Here is a 13798-nt window from a genome sequence, read left to right as displayed (position 1 = left end):
TTCCGATCCGAGAAGTCGTGAAGCTTTGTTCTGCCTTGCACGACTAAGGTACAGTATCTTTACAGGGCGAGGCTGAACAGAGATCCTTTTTGATCTTGCTCGGAGAGATTTGTGAGGCAGGACAAGGTGCAAAAGGTAAGTCTACAGATCTCCATTGGGTATCTCAAACGCGCGCATCCGAGCAGACTCTAATGTGGTACCTCGCAGCTACGCGTGTTTGCTACCAATACCACAAGATCGCATTTCAGTGATCTTACGTTCAACGATACTATCCAGTTGGCTTTGTGGCCCATGCCGACATCTCCACTGTCTTATGAACAAGACCCAAACTTCACAATTACAACAAATACGAACATCTGGAACTGAGCCTCCAAGCCTTGTCACCTAGTCTGCTGCCTCTTCGCTCGACGAATTATCCGGATCTCAAGCAACTGCTGTAGAGGATCAGGAGTCGGTATCGCACTCACGGGTCATTACTTACAAAGCCCGTCTAGCAAGACGAATCAGAACCCATCATCACTCACAACAAGGCTAGCGTTTCAGGGGGGGACCAGAGTCAGACTTCGTCAGCAGGTACAAATTCGACAGCCGGTCTGTGTTCTCGGCGCATCAGCAAACAAGCAAATTTAATACTCTTTGATTCGTTCTACTTGAAGGTGGACAGTTTGCGCATAACTGGGTGGTCAGTGTTCCGAGGCCACGAAGCTCAGGGTTCAGCACATCGCAACAGACGACATCGATATCCTCAATAGGTTATGGGGACGTCGACTTCTGGAAAGCTCCACCTCATTTAGTCCGAACCAGAACCTACTTCTTTCCTTCCGTGAAGCAGAAGCAGGGCAGAAGGGCATTCGGTCAACAGACTCAGCACCCTTGAGATACGCAACCACCATCCCTAACCCGAGGTATCCAGCGTCATGGCGTCCCATACACCCTCGGAATCTGAGATTCTCACATCATACCTCCTTCACCCATCCCCTCTCTCCACGATCTTGCCGTACAAGTCCTTCCTAGCACTCCTTCCCCCCAGTGCAGCGTCCTTCGCACGCCAACACCCGACCGAGCTGAAGCGTCTGTACCGGGATCTGCAATTCCAGAGGGCCATCGTCATTGACGAGGTGCGACAACGCATCGAAAATGAGTGTCACCGCAGCGTCGCACTTACGGCGATGTTGGGGCGGCAAATCCGCCGGGAGGAGGGGACGAAGAAGCCGTCCAGGAAGAGGAAGAGGGCGGACAGTCGCCTGGAAGACGGTGATGGCGAGAACCCCCCTCAGGCAGCAGACGACGATAGTTCCGACGACGGCGCCGGGGAACAGGAAACGCGGTTCGACACGGCACTCCACAGCGGGCAGGCCCTGGGGAATACCCTGCCCACGGCGAGCGTCAAGCACAACCACACCACGACGACGCTCCTCCCCGCAATGACCACCGCCAGAAGGGAGCTGTCTTGCGAGATCGCAGATCTAAAGGACGAGATCGAGACACTGCGCGCGCAGAGCAAGGACGTGGTCGGCAGCCTGAGTGACCTGCGATACGGACGCTTCGCCCCTGTGACCGGAAGAGCCAGCGGAGACAAGAAGAGCGGCACCAACGCCATCACCACCACCAGCGCAAACACAGAGGATGAGATGAACAACGAGCTCGAAGCAGTTGTTATAGATACATTGAAGGGGTTTGTAGACCTCATGGAGGGCGCTCTGTCGGATGGGGTATTCAACCCTGAATACGAACAGGCCAGGAATGAATTGGAAGAGGTCAGCGATTGACCAGGAGGGAGGGACTGTTGGGTGTCTACATCACAGCATAGGAGCAGAGCGGTTGGCAAACTGCAAAGGAAAGCCCACATCTTGAGACTGGCCTAACATCCTACCAGTAGGTAACCCAGGTGTGTTCTTGATATTAATAAGATACCGGTCTTCTGCGTTCGCTAGCGAGGGTTCTCTCTCTCTTTCAGGCCCGACACAACCGTGAAAGCAACTAGGCGAGGAACAAACGAGTGCATATTGAGTGTCGATTTATTCATTTCGTAGATAACGCGCTGCATGGTAGGTGGAAACATATACCCTAAAACCAAATCCATTCCATGTTTGTCAATCGATTTCCACTCAGCAGCTCCGTTATGTCGTTGTCAGGCCCTGGTCCCATTCTGCCGCATGAACTTGACATCTCACACATCTGCGTGGTCTGCCACGTCCTACTTGTGCGCTGCAATAACCTTCTCCATCTCTTCCTTGCTGCCCATGAAAATCCCACTTCGGTCGTGGATACCTTCGGGTTTCACCTCCAGCATCCTGTCCATGTTGCTGTTTACTGCCATGCCACCTGCATTCTCCATGACTAGTGCCATAGGAGCACACTCGTATAGAATCCTTAGCTTGCCCTTGGGGGACTTCTTATCTGCTGGATATGCGAAGATACCTCCATACAGCAAAGTGCGATATGCATCGGCGACCATGGATCCAATGTAACGAGAGCTGTAGGGTTTGCCACCCTTTTCGGTGGGGTATTTGAGCGATTCGAAGTACGCCTTGGTTTTGTCGCCCCAGTAAAGGGAGTTGCCTTCGTTCACAGAGTAGATGGCTCGCTTCTTGGGAATGCGCATATTGGGGTGTGTGAGGATGAATTCTCCCAGGGCGTTGTCCTAAACATCGATCATGTCAATAAGGGATGGGTTGATTAACTGCATGAAGCAACGAAATAAGCTTCCTTACCAGGGTGAATCCGTTGACCGAGCCGCCTTTCATAGTGATGACGAGTTGCGCAGAGGCGCCGTACATGGTGAACCTGCTTCCGTCAGATTTGTCCCATTCCTCAACATCGCCGCAGTTCCATTTCCGACTTACCCAGCAGCAAGCAATTCAGTACCCGGCATGAGGAGATCCTCTGGGGCGGGTTTTTTGCCAACAACACTGTCTGGCAGCTTCATGATCCCAAAAATGGTTCCTACACTGACACCTGCATCCAAATTGCTCGATCCGTCGATGGGGTCACATGCCACAACATATCTGGCATCCTTGCTGTCATCAAAGTATATCACATCCTCCTCCTCTTCCGAGACCAGCGCCCTGACCTTTCCAGAACCTCGCATGGCAGCCACAAAGAGGTCATTGCCAATCACGTCGAGCTTTTTCTGATCATCGCCTGTCGTATTGGAAGAACCAGCAAGGCCGGTGAGATTGATCAACGTGGCACGTCGGATATAATAGGCAATTGACTTGAAGGAGAACTGAAGGGCATGGCAAAGCAATCTGCAAGCACAAGCAATGTCAGCCCTGTAATACTATGTAGGAGAGGGATCGAAACTGACGTAAAGTCGCCGGTGGCCTCCTTGTGTTTTGTCTGTTCTTCCGTCAGGAATCTGGTGAGAGTGATGATGTCTGTGTTGATTTTCTCCTCGCCAGTACCGGTCGACTGGCCATTGCTATCTCCATTGGTAGCCATGTTGCAGCCTTTTTCTTTACAATTTCTGGGTATGGAGAAGGTGTCTTCAAATCTGAGCAGTGGAAGGCTGTGTAGGGCACGCGATGGGTATATTGGCCCTCGGTAGAATGGAAGACAGACGTCAAGAACACGGACAATGAAAACCGGGGATGCAGAAACCTAAAACTGGCGACGAGAAGAGACCAGAGGGAACCAGATATTAAAGAGAAAAGACAGAGGCTAGATATCGCAGGACAAGCCAGTGGTTTTAAGGAGGAGCTGCTGTCAATTCCGGAAGCCCCATATCGGGTGGTTTGAAGTGGTGGCAGCAGGGCAAAGCATTGTCAACATGATTGTTTGGCTCTGGTGGCCCGCTATGCGGGAGATGATGACAGTGGGCATTGGGCAAAGGAGGCTTCTCCGCATCAAACAAGCGATCCGAGTCAATTCCCTTACAAATGGGAGACGTTGGAAAATGCAGTAAGGAATGTGGTTGAATGGGTGGAGGGATGGAGGGGCAAAACTGCGCTTTGCGTTGGAAACTGACGGCAGCCGAGGGATCTTCGTCCCGACTTCTTCCGGCGGGCCGCTGGTCGCTGGAGGCACGTGATATCACATAGAGGGGCGAGGCTGCGTTGGCATCACGGTGCACACTGAAGACATTGGGAATTCTCTTTTCTCATGATGCGGTTCACGCCGTGTCTAAAGTTCTTCCCAATATTAAGTGGCTATGTCATTCCAAGAAGGTTGCAGACTTTTCCAATCGTCCTAATCCGCTCGGGGTCTCGGGAAACATCACCCCGAGCAACCGCCGTCGGGCAGTTTCGGAAAGAGGCGACAGCAAGGTCTCTCATCCAGTTCAGCCCCAACCCCATCTACTCCCTGCCCAGCAAATCGACACATTTCATGCTTGCCCCAGGCTTTCTCCGGATAATCGTTCGGCAGCGACAACACATCTGGCCCCAGAAAGGAATCCAGGTCTCGTAATTCTTATTCAGCCAACCCCTCATTAGTACAATTGTCAAAGACATGAATGATTTCATGCGTCATGCCTCGTTCAGCTTCTCTGCTCGATGGTAGAACGGTGGCAACGGCTCGAGTTTCTGTCTCAAAACCCAGACGCGGAAATGCCAGGTAGCGTTCTTCAACTGATAACTCATATGCTTACGAGTGCTGACACTGAACACTTGATCTAGTTCTTCGAGTGTAAGAGCCTGGAGAACGAGTCAGCATGACGTACGATGTCAGTGTATATTCAGCCAAACATACTTTGGTTTCGGGAACAAATAGGAGTATCAAGAACCACAAAATGATACACCATGCGCCATACCACGCGAATGCGCCTTGAGGCTTGAAAGCCGTCAACAGATGAGGCCAGGAGAAGCTGAGAATGAAGTTGAAGCACCATGTGGTGGCCGTCGCGAAACTCATTCCCACATCTCGAACGTGCACAGGAAATGCCTCTGCCGAGTAGGTAAATGGTACAGGGCCTTCCCCAGGCGAGTAGAAGACCTGCGAAATACCTGTCAGAATCTATTGCCCTCCTAGAAAACCACTTCACTCACCTCAAACAAGTACATCCCTGTCGTCACCATAGCCACCTTGGTTTTCTTGTCGTCAAACCAAAAGCTGAAGCCCGTCCAGAGTAAGAAGATCGCCAAAAAGGGGAACGTGAAGAGTAGCAAGTTGCGGCGTCCCCATCGATCAATGGTAAACACGGCAGGCAGCGCAAAGACCCAATTCAGGATACCCGTTCCCATTGATGCTAACAGAGCGGCTGAAACGGAATATGAGCTGGACAAAAAAATCGTTGTCGAGTAGTACGCGATCACGTTAACTCCGCAAAATTGCTTGGGTTTGCGTAAGCGACAAGATGGTCATGATATCTCAAGGGACAAGACCGTCTTACCTGGCCGAACATGACGATCCACGATGCCCAGGTTGCTCGTCGGTTGCGCGGAACGGTGAAAAGCTCGATGAACTGAGTGAACAAGTTCTTGCCCTTGTGAGCCTGTCGTTCAAGCTCCACGCCAACGTAAGTGTAATAAGTATCCCGTGCGGCTTGGAGGTCCGTGAACCTCAAGCGTCGGAAGGATCGGAATGCCTTGTCAGGTCGGTTGTGCTGGATGTACCATCTATGCAACGGAAAAAGATGTTAAGAAAGGCCTCTTGTCACTGGGGAATTGGTTCCTCGTCCATACCTGGGACTTTCTGGGCAGTAGTAGACTTGGGCGCACACAATCAGAGGAAGGACAACAGTGCTGCCGAGCATCAATCTCCAGCCAAGGTCTGGGGCGAGCCCGCCAAAAGCCACGCCCATGATGTTTCCAAGCATGATGCCTAGGAGATCGTCAGAGAGCTGATTCTTACACGTTTTTGCGAGAGGCTTACCGAAAGCAGTCCACATTTGCCACATCATAACCAAGGCGCCACGGATCGGGGCTGGGGCACACTCGGCAGAGTAGACTGGCACTGTGGAAGATTTGGGACCAATTCCAAGGCCTAGAAGAAGACTTAGCAGAATTCAAGGGGTAATGCGTCAGCCGACCAACTTGAACGGGGTCGACATACCCAAAACAAATCGTGCCAAAAACAGATTTACCCATGAATTAGCAACCCCTTCCCAAACCGAGGCCACGGCAGCAATGAAACAAGAAATGAAGATTGTGCCTCGACGGGCAAAGATCCTGTTACACGGCTCTGTGAGCCAGCAACCGAGAACTGCACAGCATACTGGAAAATCTGTTAGCTTCTGGCATATCAACCTCTTTCATGTCGCAAGAGTTCTTCTTCGGTGTTTTTGTGATGGGGAGCAGGGTACTTACGATACGGTGCACCAACAACCAGTCCGGTCAAGTTATCAACCATACCTTGGCTGAACCGCTTGGTGGTGATGTTGAGTTGTTTGAGATAAAGAGCTTGGGCACCGTTGTTTACTGTCTCGTCCATGCCCTGCACAGCAGCTGCTAGCGAACACATGACAACCAGCCAATAGAGGGTAAATGGCTGAGACCAGCGATGCGTGTGCTCTCGCTGAAGCACTTCTCGGTCTTCAGACGACAACTCGGCGATATTGTCAATGGCGTTTGGAGATTGGGCCACCAAAGCGCCTTTGCGAAATGAATCGATATACTCCATTAGATTATTATCTCGGCAGAAGAGCTCGACATCCTCTAGGAGTTTCTCCTTGGGGGTGTTAGAGAGCGGATTCTCAAATGCGGCGCTCAGTTTGCTCATGTCGACGTCCGCGAAGGACCTCTTGCGGGGAGGGGCATTCTCGATGTTAGTGGCAGTACGCTCACTGTCACCAGATCGCCTGTCATAGGGAACTTTTTCTGGTTCAGCCATGTTGACCTAATGTGAGTAATGAAAGTCCAGGCTTCTGGCAAAAAACCGGTTCAGGAAAGGGGACTACAAGTAGGTACCACCTATAGTGCCTAGGAGAAAAAATAAGCAGTCTCGGCCAGACATGTCAAGAGAAGTCAAGACATTCTTGTATATCTTGTCACAGGCCGCATCTTCAGGCACGCCCTAGTCCTTGCTGAACTATTGACGGTAAAGCGGTATGGGTATCACCATGATCAACAGGCGACGTCATCGTGTACGTTAGGCCACAGATAGACCAATACTTATATGAAACACCCACTTGGAGTCCGGTTTGAGGCAGCAACTGAGTCGTGGAGCTGTCCAATGCCGTCCCAACCGATAGACAGAACATATCAGGGCCCCTTGACCTGGTCGACACCGAGGTTGTGACTAGTCGCTTGCATGCTAAGACGTCAGAACGGCAAGCCGATCATCCGTGCTAACTCGGAGTTTTTTTCAGGATGCAACGTGGGTGATATGGATAATGTGACGTTGATCGAGATCCGAGTTCTCTATCAAGACGAAGTAGAAGTGGAAAAAGAGGCTTCGACGCCGATCTTGGCGATCATGGGCTTGGCAGCCTTCCTCGACTTCAACTGGGGCTCCGCTCTCCTCTCCCCATCTACCACCCACTGCCACCAAGAGCCCTCTCGCTCGTTGACAGATGGTACAGCTGTTGTTGAAGAAACCCACATTCTCCAAAAAGCCTCCGTAGCACAGACCCCATGTGGAACCCTGTCGTTCACGAGAGATTGGTAAGCCTTACAAGCTAGGCGATGTAGAGTAAGAGGGATCAAACACTTCTGGAGTACAACACGGAAAAAAGGCCCAGTCCATTGTATATACATCGTGTCCCTGTTCATTCCTTCATTATTCATAGCTGTTCGAACTTTGTTCCGCTCAATTGTAGTCATCTCAAATGTCATTGCCGACGGTTTTCCCATGAACAAGATCTCTCTCATACTACTCGGTCGCCTGTATAGATTCATCCCATCCACCAACACTTTCCAAAAACATTTTGACCTGTCCTTTCTTGCCTTGTAGGGCACTTCCTAGTGCTTCGAGCCATTGCTCCTCAATCATTGCCACTTGCTGCTTCAATTCTGCCGTGGCCGTCTTCTCTTGCTCATCTCGAATCTTCTGGGGATCTTCTCCGGGTTCGGGTCCATCCAACTCGGCACGTGCTCGCCTGGCTTCAGCAGCTCGACATGTTGCTGCTATCAGGCCCACCTTGACTTCGTGGAGCAGACAGTGGAGATTGCTTTGAGATTCTATAAATTGATATGTCGATCTCTCTGCGTGATCAAGCAATGTGAAAAGGTATTGTTGTGGAAACCGGCGGTATTCGGGGTTCTCGGTGTATTCAGCATCAGGGATTGCAAGGGCACCGGGTCGATCCAAGTCATCGGGAATCTTGTGGATCAGGTCCAGCAGCCCCGGCGCGATGTCCCAGAATGCAGACGATTGAAGTTGGACTTCGTCTCGAACATGTTCTGCAACAAGGTCGACAAAGCTCTGGTATCGTACTAGTGCTTCTTCATAAAAGGTTTTATGTCGCTCAGCACTGTCGCGCTTGAAGAAATCTTCCGTATCTCGAATCTTTTCGTAATTGCTGACCTGATGATAAGGCAGAAGCACAATGGCTTTGTACTTGTCGTTCCGGGCGGTGAGGAGGTCGAACAGTTCTTTATGGACGGTTTCGCGCGTCTCAAATAACCACTTCAACTGTGTTAAATATTCCAAAATTTCGGGCATGGCATCCCCCTCTTGTTGTGGTCGATCCAGGTCCGAGGCCTGCATGTCTGCGGCCAATTGCTCGGTCAGTGCAGTCATGTGGGCACTGAGCTGTGTTGCACGATCGTGGAGCATTTCGTGCATTGGGTTGATCACCACGTCCTGCAACGTGTCGAACTCTGCTTGGAGGCACCCTTTCTCCGACAGGTTCTCCTCCATTTTGAGGGCTTGCTCGGCTTCGGCGGCTTCGGCATACGTGATACTTCCCTCGTTAATCTGCGCCGAGATATTTGTCCGAAAGTTTTTCTGTCCTTCGGCGATCTTGCGCTTGTGTTCTGCCCTCAAAGCCTCTACGCTTAGGTTATGTCGAGATCTTCTATTCTGTAACTCACTCAAGTCGCTGAGTGTCCGCACGATCCTGCGATAGGTGGCCAGCTTTGGATGACTATTGTTGACAGCAGGGTAGTGCCGTGGGTATGGTGGAGGCAGGGTAACGAATCGTGAAATATCGAGCCCCTCTGGAGGAAATGGAATTGTTGGAGCCATTGCCTGGAGCGGTAGACCTTCGGGATCCTCGTAAACGCCAAATGCCTCCGGACGGGTCTTCTCATCAGGATAGCCCTCTGTCGAGCCTTGTACGTCACTGATATTGGTGGGTGTAGCGGCTTCAGACAAGACTTCCTGCATTGACAGGGCCGAGAGACCCATGTACTTGGATTCTCGTTTGGATCTTTTCATCTTACCTGTTACGCCGTCAGTTTCCGAGCCAGTTTGTGACTGCCACCATCGGCTGGCAGTTCGACCACGGGAACTGAGTTCGTCATTGCTCATACTGGCAATCGGTGAGAGTTCCGGGCGGTACTCTTTCGACCACATTTCCGCACGCTGGGTTGGATCGGCCCGAATCCCGTGCATAGGTGATCGCATTCTGCCTGGCGTGGCAGCACATGTGTCAGTAGTACCGTTCGTCCCAAGCTCACTAAAAAGCCGCTGCTTGGCTTCCTCCGGGTTGAAGGTCCCATCTGCAAACGGAGTTGGACAGCGCTGCCGCCGGATCATTGACTCCTCGACGATGTATTCCATGAAGAGTTGCAATTTCTCAAGCTCAGAGTTTGCTTGGCTCTCCTTTACGAGGAAATGTTGATGTCGCCGCGAAGCTTCTTGCATAAAGAGATCGTATTCGACTTGGGCGAGTTCGGACACTGAAGACGCTGTCGAAGGAAGAACGCTGTGCGCAGAAGTGGGGTTCTTTTGACTCAGTGGTGGTGTAGGCAACGACTTTGGCAGGACAAGTGGCGTTCGTGTTCGGCTACTCCTCCTCGACAGGGCTGGAGGAAACGGGGAATCAAGGGGTTGGTATTCAGCATCGCCGCCTCGGAGCCGACTCCTGGTCCTGCTACTGGTCCGCAAACCTCTTCGGGCAGTTTCCGGGGAGTCTTGTTCCAAGGCCAATGTGCCCAATGTTGGTGAGTGTTCAGGACTGATACCAGTTGGACTCAAACTGCTGAACCAAGGGTCAGTGTCTATGGTCAAGGCACTGAAATCGGACAATTGACCCTCGTGAAGACTTCGACGTTGCTTCCGACGTTCCAGCAGACCCTTAGCAGAAGAAACACGGAGAGCAGCACTCCTGGTCAAACCTGTGGGTGCAAAGTCCTCACGATCGAGGTTTGTCGTCTCAATATGTAGCGGCATCGGCGTTCTGGAGCTGGATCGATGAGAAGATTCATCCCTCCAATTTGCAGGTGTAGGAGGCATAGGACTAAGCAGAGGCGCGTGTAATGGGGCGCGATGACCTGATCGACTGTTGACTCCAGTGGCCTGTGGTTGAGCAAGAGTTCGACCCGATCCTGCACTGTGTGATCTTGAGGCTGAAGGTGGTGGCCCCGGAGGCGGACCAGGTAATGGCATCCCCGGAACCCAGCTTCTCTGCTTGGAAGATGATCTCGATGAAGACCCCTCTTGATTCTGAACTGACGACGGTTGGGAAGAACAGGCATCTGCGGATGCGGCTCTTCTCGATGCTGGCGCAGCCGGGACTTGTCCAAGATTGCCATCAAGTGGTGGATATAGAGGTAGCTTTTGTTGTGCGGCCACGGTATTTATTGATAAAGTGGTCCCCGTAGGATGTCTTGACACACCCACAGTGGAGTTTGGCCGTGATCCAAGCTGCTGCGAGGGAATACTCACGCGGCTCTGGTGGTGGTCGAAACCAGCAGATCGCCCTGGCGGACTGAAATACTTCAATCCACTTGTATCGCTAACGGTCTGGCAACTATCACCGAGAGAATGAGAGCCTTGATTAAGTGGCGACAACACTCCGGCAGTGCTAGTCGGGGTGTTTATCTGGGACTGATTTCCAGGAGCTGTAAACGTCGAGTCTGCAGGTGATATGGTTGACCCAGCACTGGTGGCTTCACGGACAGCAACACCTATCGCGGCAGCGGTAGCGGCAGTCGAATATGGCGGAGGTGGATTGGTATGCCCTTCTGTAGGTACACAGGGTTAGACACTTCTCTTTGCCCACGAAACATTGATATACCTTCTGCTTGTGAGCCTGGATTTCGACTGTCTGACCCGAACGATGTTCGTCGACTCCCCCCCACCCACTCTCTAGGGTCATAGGGCACATTGTAGTTTGCCGGCATTCTTGCAGCCATCGGTATAGCACTTTGCGGACTTGGGATAGGCGAATGTGTATAAGTCGAAGAGAAGGGTCCGTAAAGCAACGGTGCGGAGAGGGGCCCTGGCGATGGCAGACCGCGCGCAGAAACAATGTTGATGTTCAATGGCGGTGGGAGGGGGACATGGCTGAGACGAACTGGAGAGGCCGTGGGCTGGCCATCTCTCAACGGCGGCGGTGGTGGGAGAGGAATAATGACAGTAGGAGTTCTTGGGGATTGTTGATATTGAGCCTGGGCATGTTCAGCCGCAGGCAATGATCGGCTTTTGAGATGTTGTTAGCCTGTCCGCCTCAGAGCTCTAGACTGTGACATAGAACCACTGCTTTGGAGGCACACATACAAGGACATATTGTGAAGAAACAGTCTCGCCCAACCGCCAAATTGAGATTGGTGGGTTAAGCGCCCACACGGTTCATGTCACATTTGCGCATATTCGTCGTAGGCCTCGCATCCAACTGACATCAGCGGACGACGGGTCTTTCCATTCACCGACTCGACATCACATCAAACTCCTCCGTCGATGAAAATGGAAAAATATAAATGAGCACGGAAACAATGAGATATCCACAACCTGATCTTGGAGGAAGGCGAAAGAGGAGAAGGCATTGAGGGCGATTACGGAAGTGGGGACAAGTCGAGTAGCAGACGTTTTGTTGCTATTCTTTGCCCTGAGGGCTGCAAGCCAAGCCTAGAACATGATCGCTTAAGCTGTCTATAGGGCATGTGGCCGGAGAATAACTCGGGCATTGGGTGGCCTGAGTTGAGAATATTCGACGCTGACTGGTGCTAATGCGAACAAATGTGCAGGAACCCAGAGCGGAAGCGGGATGGCGGGCAAGCCTCGCGTACCTAGGATCGACCAATGGAGCCCGGAATATGCTGAATGGCATGTGGGCGGAGAGAAAATAGCAGCAGCTATAACGCAAGGGGAGGAGGAACACCTACGGTAGGACGCGAGCAGTGAGGCACAACCGTCCCGCCCATAAGGTCAGCTTTGTTGACAAGCCGGGGAATCTGGCTGCCCCTAAAGTCTCCTTCGCTTAACCTGCTGGTTTTGTCAAGAACCACTACGCGTTTCAAATTTGGTGCAACCAAAAAAAATAAAATTGTCATGCTTCAAATCCGAGTGTTATCTTCCACAACACGAACCTCAACCTCTTAATTAATTTTCTTGAGATCTGTGAGATTATCTGACTTTGCTGAGATGATACAGCACGCTCACCCGTGAGCAAGGTGCTCACGCGGAAAATGCTATAAGCGTCGGTATTGTCGTTGGTGCTAACACTATGCCTTTAACCTACTCCTCATGAGCCTCAAATTGAGGCCGCTCATCTAGCCTCCCCTTCACCAGACAGCTCCCGTCGTCGCCCGAGATGACGCTACACACAATAAGGACATCGGAAGCAAAAAAGGAGGAACAAATGAAGCTACACAGTGAGTCTTTCTCAGTTGTCATTCCTGGCTCAATGATGAATCTGCATACCGTAACAAACTAGAGTCTTTGATCCTTCTGGAAATGAAACTCAGTATCGCAACGCACGTCAGTCTGATCATGCAGGATTTCCATGTCACAGCTGCCGCTTCATTGAGAGTCCTATATCTGACATCATCCATAGGAATTGCTCCTCGCTGATCACCCGCCCTCCTCGCACACAACTCTGAGCATCCGGTACGTTGAACCCCTCAACCTGGCGCTCCAATCTACTATGATGACTGTTTTGAAATAATATACGCTGGAAATTACCGGCAGAGGCTTTCAAGCCGTGGAAGATAACAAAATGGCTATATCTGATCCTTCAATTCCACCCACAACTCTTACAAGTCAAGGTCTTTTGAGGAAGTTGGCTGACTTATGTTCGAAGACAGGTATCGGAAGGTAGGGTTGGTACTCCCACCTCCAAAACAAAGTGGCTTCCTTGATGAATGGCACTGGGCTCCGACCACGGCTACAAAACCGCTGGATTTGATGGAAATGCCCCATTGTGGCAGGCCTAGAAAACCTCGCCCACTGATTTGCCGCATCTCCTTACCAATCATATACGTCTTTCGCAACTCGAACTGATTGTCCCGATCTCGAACAGGAGAGCTGGAAGTATACTGGGCGGTTGAGTAGGTCTTTTTTCCCCTTCACGCCCGCCTTTTCCATGATGAACTTTCTAGATGACGAGTCTTATCCAGTACTCTGATGCAGATAAACTCAAACAACCATTCATGCATTTCCTGACCTTCGTCTCTACCTACCGCCTTCTCCCACGTCTTGATGGTGTAATGCTAACAATCGAGTCTTCGTCAGATCAGCTGTTGCATTACAAGTATGTTCACGGCTCTAGACAACCTCTACCCTCCTTCATATGATGAATCGACACATTCCAAAAGACAAGCATATGTCCAAGTCAACCCAGGTTGATGAAGACGAGACTGGTCCAGCCTGACTCGTATCCACACCAACATTCTACTCCTCGATCCGTTCGGTGTGGTTCTAACAGAGATTTTGGCCAGGTTTGCGTGGATAGATCTTTCTCATGTGAGTTACATATTCTTTTCTCCAGTGCTTTGTATCATGATGATTTATTCTACAATTCACGACGGTC

At 51.2% G+C, this 13798-nt stretch overlaps 4 protein-coding genes across 4 annotated transcripts; 1 reads left to right on the top strand and 3 right to left on the bottom strand.

Moving 5' to 3' along the window:
• Nucleotides 1-917: 917 nt before the first annotated feature.
• Nucleotides 918-1769, top strand: Z517_07591 (uncharacterized protein; the record flags this gene model as incomplete). The annotated part of the gene is made up of 1 exon (XM_013426112.1): nucleotides 918-1769. The coding sequence occupies one exon, from the start codon at nucleotides 918-920 to the stop codon at nucleotides 1767-1769; it is 852 nt and encodes a 283-aa protein (XP_013281566.1).
• A 428-nt stretch (nucleotides 1770-2197) lies between these two features.
• Z517_07590 (uncharacterized protein) lies at nucleotides 2198-3444 on the bottom strand (the record flags this gene model as incomplete). The annotated part of the gene is made up of 4 exons (XM_013426111.1): nucleotides 2198-2644; nucleotides 2715-2787; nucleotides 2847-3251; nucleotides 3311-3444. 4 exons carry the CDS (start codon nucleotides 3442-3444, stop codon nucleotides 2198-2200), a joined length of 1059 nt encoding a protein of 352 aa, XP_013281565.1.
• A 1025-nt stretch (nucleotides 3445-4469) lies between these two features.
• Nucleotides 4470-6771, bottom strand: Z517_07589 (uncharacterized protein; the record flags this gene model as incomplete). The annotated part of the gene is made up of 8 exons (XM_013426110.1): nucleotides 4470-4637; nucleotides 4693-4935; nucleotides 4989-5273; nucleotides 5333-5558; nucleotides 5625-5763; nucleotides 5815-5925; nucleotides 5995-6156; nucleotides 6249-6771. 8 exons carry the CDS (start codon nucleotides 6769-6771, stop codon nucleotides 4470-4472), a joined length of 1857 nt encoding a protein of 618 aa, XP_013281564.1.
• Nucleotides 6772-7752: 981 nt separating this feature from the next.
• On the bottom strand, nucleotides 7753-11171 carry Z517_07588 (uncharacterized protein; the record flags this gene model as incomplete). The annotated part of the gene is made up of 2 exons (XM_013426109.1): nucleotides 7753-11012; nucleotides 11066-11171. The coding sequence occupies 2 exons, from the start codon at nucleotides 11169-11171 to the stop codon at nucleotides 7753-7755; spliced, it is 3366 nt and encodes a 1121-aa protein (XP_013281563.1).
• Between the last annotated feature and the right edge of the window lie 2627 nt (nucleotides 11172-13798).

This window comes from Fonsecaea pedrosoi (genome assembly GCF_000835455.1).
Source record: "Fonsecaea pedrosoi CBS 271.37 unplaced genomic scaffold supercont1.5, whole genome shotgun sequence".
Lineage (NCBI taxonomy): Eukaryota > Fungi > Ascomycota > Eurotiomycetes > Chaetothyriales > Herpotrichiellaceae > Fonsecaea > Fonsecaea pedrosoi.
The sequence above is the reverse complement of the archived record's forward strand: the minus strand, read 5'-3'. Positions and strand labels throughout refer to the sequence as shown.